General features: G+C 34.2%; 1 protein-coding gene across 1 annotated transcript; it reads left to right on the top strand.

Moving 5' to 3' along the window:
- Window positions 1-3,530: 3,530 nt before the first annotated feature.
- Window positions 3,531-3,926, top strand: LOC121267272 (protein FAR1-RELATED SEQUENCE 5-like). The gene has a single exon (XM_041171121.1). The coding sequence runs from the start codon at window positions 3,531-3,533 to the stop codon at window positions 3,924-3,926; it is 396 nt and encodes a 131-aa protein (XP_041027055.1).
- The last annotated feature ends 588 nt before the right edge of the window (window positions 3,927-4,514 follow it).

The following is a 4,514-nucleotide window of genomic DNA, read 5'->3' as shown; positions in this document are numbered from 1 at the left end:
GATTGTTAAATTTTTATTATTTACTTCCGCTAACCTATTTCAAAGTCATCTCTAAATATTCGGTTAATCCCATTACTTATTGGCCCAAACTTCTACTTCCTGACTCACATCGCATTAAAAATCCATAAAAAAAAGGACAACGCGTCCTTGTTGAGTCAAATTATTCAATCGGACCTCCACAAAATACAGCTAGGCTCTACACATGAAGGCCAAAGATAGGATGTGTTGCTTTGATTACCTTTCCATCATGTATCAAGAGTACAGCTAATCTTTTTCCAGTCAAAATCAATTTCGATATGTAAAAGTAGTTCTCTATGTATAGGTCTGAGACTACCCCCAAACGTGGGATTTGGGACACTGCTTTATGTGAGGGCCCATTTCAGCTTGTTCTTAAAACTATTGTTTAGTTGCCAATTTGATAATTTAAAGGCAGGTGTGTTCATGGACCATTTTGCAAATTTGAGAAATACTTTCAATTCATCTTATCTTATTTTATTTTACTTTTATAATTTAAACAATTTTTTACATAAAATATAATAAACAATTCAACTTTTTCAAATTTCAAAATAATAATAATAATGTTAAAAAATAATATTCTAACAATATTTTATTTAACCTTTAACTTTTATTTTAACTCATCTCATCTCAACTTATTGTCCAAACCTAACACTGTGTATGGGTAATGAGATATTTTAAATTATTTTATGAATAATAATGAAAAAGTAATGATAAAATATTAAATAGTAGTGAAAAGTATGTGTAAAATAATAATAAAAAAATAATGAGACATTTTGAGAATATCTGAAATATTCTCAATATACAAAGTAGGGACTTGCTAGGTGTCTTAGGCAATCAACTCTTTCAAATATGCCCATTCAATGATAGAAAAATAAAGGAGCAAATATTGTACCGGGGGTGACACGTACGATTCTTCCATGCAGAAATGCTGAGGAGTGGTCCGGCTGTTAAGCTTAGAATAGCAGCCCTCCAATCACACGGTGACACGTAGACAAAAATACAATAAACCCTTTAGACCTCACCACACAGAATCACAAGTAATTCTCTTCACAGAATCGGGTTTCCAACTTTCATATTTCTTTTCTTGTCTTCCTGCACTTCCAGCTTGCCTCCTTGTTGCGCCACCAAGCTTGCCACCCACTGACCAAGACTTGAGCACCACCGTCGGACACCGACCAAGGTTCCACCACCACCATCTAATTCCGACGTCGAATCAAGTTACCACTTCAATAAATTTTCAGACGACTAGATTTCGACCACCACCGAAGCAATTTATGGGTTTCCATGGCTGAGGAAGGTGACTTTGGTGTTGCTCAGGTAATTTCGTACCACCCCAGTCGGCAACTTATTGTTTTGCACCACCCCAATCGGCATGCGTATTGGTTACCCTATATGTGTTTGATTAAATGTCAATGAGAAACATCTCAGCTTATTAAACTCATGATATATATTGATTTGTACTGGGTATTGATTTGTATGTAGATATATATATTGAAGAGAGGCTGTCGGAAGTGAGAAAATATAATGTATCTTCACAAATTGAATGACGCATAAGTTCTTCTCCTGATGCCATAACATTTTATTCAAATGAAGTTTTAGTTTGTAAGTTGTGTTTGTAGCATTCTAACAACCCATTTCAAGAGTCTGCAAATCATCAAAAAGAATGATGATCATTACTTTAATTTCGGTCAAGTATTATAGACTTTTCTATGTGCTTTTATCCACATCTTTGAACCCTGCTCCTACCTAGTTAGTTCAATCACCCATACACTTTGCGCATTACAAACAAATTCCCTCCTAATTTTGTACTTCATTATATTATAATTATATATATAACATTATGCCATGCATGAGCTCCCACTTTCGTTTTCACATTCCAATAAGGTTCAGACAAATTAAAAACTGTAATATTATATATTTACGTGAAATTGATACTTTAACACTATTAAACTCACCAACCATCTCAGTTTTATAATCCTAATGAAGTAGCAAAATTAAAGTTTGAAAAAGAGTTGAAATTCCTCATAAAACAGATAAGAGAGAATTTAAGTTTTTATTTTTTGGGCAAGTCTCATACCATGCTGATTAAAATTATTTGATTTAGAATTTCAATATAGTTAATGTGGTTATTTTGAATAAGTACTAAATTTATAATGTGGCGGTTTTTTATTGTAGGAACAAATTTTTTATGGTAATAGTGATGAATTTGAGGCTAAAAGTGTATATATTTCAGATGATCTGAATCTTGAAGATGGGGTGAATGTCGGAGATGGTGTGAATGTCGGAGATGGGGTGAATGTGGATGGAGGAGTCTCTTCTAGTAGTGGTACTTTGAAGCCATTCATTGGTATGGTATTTGAGAATGTGGAAAACGCCCAAACATTTTATAAGGCATATGCAAGACGAAAATATTTTACAATTTGAACGAATCATACTTGGTTGTCGAAAGATTATAAAACTCTTTGTACAGTAGACTATGTTTGCACAAGGGCAGGATTCCGGTGGGTTAGTCGGAAAGAAAAAGATCAAACACTCCCTGAACCTCCAGAGACAAAGATTAGATGTAAAGTAATAATGAGAATAAAAAAAGTTGGTGAAAAGTAGATAGTCAACAAATTTGTAGTTGGACATAACCATATTCTACTCACCCTAAGAAGTACTAATTTGCTTCATGGACATAGGAGAGTTACTAAAGTCTAAAAAAAACTGATTATGACGTTGAATGAGTTCGGTGTACGGACATGAAAATTATGTAGGTGTTGAGTAAAAAATCAAGTGGTGACTTTAATGTTAGTTGTATTGGCAAGGATGTTGAAAATTATTTTGAAACCAAAAGGAGAAAATTATTTGAAGATGAGATGCACAAAGGTTATATTCCTACTTTATTGATTGGCAACTCAAAGAATCTGGATTTGTTTATTTCATGCAAGTTGATAAGGATTGGTGTATGGAAAGTTATTTTTGGACTGATGCGCGATCAAGAGTTGCATACCAATATTTTGGGGGATGTTGTTACATTTGATGCCACTTATCTGACCAAGATTTATAAGATGTCATTTGTACTGTTTTCTGGAATTAACCATCAACATCAGACCATAATATTTAGTTGTGCTTTGTTAGTTAATGAAACAACAGAATCATATACTTGGTTATTGAGAACATGGCAAGATACTATGCTTGGGCGTGCCCCTTCAACTATAATTACCAATGATGACAAGGCAATGACAAAAGTCATTGTAGAGGTACTCTTGAATACAACTCATAGGTTGTGCTTGTGGCACATTTTACAAAAGTTTTCCAAACACTTGGCCTATGTATATAACAAATTCTCAGACTTTCAAAAAGAATTTTGTCATTGCATCGATGAGATAATTACATTTGATGAGTTCAACCAAGAATGAGCTTCAATAGTAATGATGTATGAGCTAGAGGAAAATATTTGATTGTAAAATCTTTACAGCCGACGGGATAAGTGGGTACTGGCTTACTTGTGTTAGATATTTTTTGCCGGTATGTCAACAACTCAAAGGAGTGAAAGCATGAACAAATTTTTTAAAGATTATGTTCGTTCAAGCACCATGATTAGTGACTTCATGTATCAGTATGAAAAAGCTATAGATGCATGTTACTTTAAAAAGAAGGAGAAGAATGTCAAGACTAAATCTACACAGGAGATATTGAAGACACCTCTTAAAATTGAAGAGAAGGCGGCAAATGTTTATACAAAAAAGTCTTTCATGATCTTCCAAAATGAGCTATTTGACAGTCTATGGTACCAAGCGAAAAAGTTTTTCAAAGAGGGTGAGACCAAGACATATGGAGTGACAGCTTATGGTAAAGAAACACTTCTTTACCATGTGATATTGGAGGGCGATGAAGGACATGCAACATGTACATGCCATATGTAGGAGTTTATGGAGATTCTTTGTAGGCATATCTTGTGTGTTTTTTGGCAAGAAAGCGAAATTAAACAGGTTGCCACATAATTATGTACTAGATAGATGGATTATTAATGCTAAGAGTTGGCCCATTCCCAACATACCATGTTTTGAAGGGCAAGTTGGGCAAGGACAATGTGAACCTACGATGAGAAAAAACATGATAATGATACAACTTTATGACATTGTAGAACTTGCATCACAAACAACAGAAAAATACAATCACTTCACACTTGCATTAGAGAAAGTTTACAAAGAGTTGTTTGCAATGGAAGATCATGTAGAATGTTTACAAAGAATGGAGGCAACCACTAATGATCAAATATTAAGAAGTCAAGTTGTGTCGAACTTTTCACAAACGGTGTAAGACCCTCCACAGGTGCCCACGAAAGGGCGCTCAAAGGCATTGAGAGCGAAGAACCCAAAAGAGACTCAACCAACCAAGAAAAGATGTTGAACCATTTGCAAAAATAAAGCATATGCCAGGATCAACTGTCTTTTAGTAAGGTATTGTAAATTTGAATACTCTTTTTTTATTTGTTCTAATCGAAGTGTTAC

The sequence above is a fragment of the Juglans microcarpa x Juglans regia genome, chromosome 5S (assembly GCF_004785595.1).
Source record: "Juglans microcarpa x Juglans regia isolate MS1-56 chromosome 5S, Jm3101_v1.0, whole genome shotgun sequence".
Classification (NCBI taxonomy): domain Eukaryota; kingdom Viridiplantae; phylum Streptophyta; class Magnoliopsida; order Fagales; family Juglandaceae; genus Juglans; species Juglans microcarpa x Juglans regia.
Note: the sequence above shows the minus strand (reverse complement) of the source record. Positions and strands in the feature narration are given on the sequence as shown.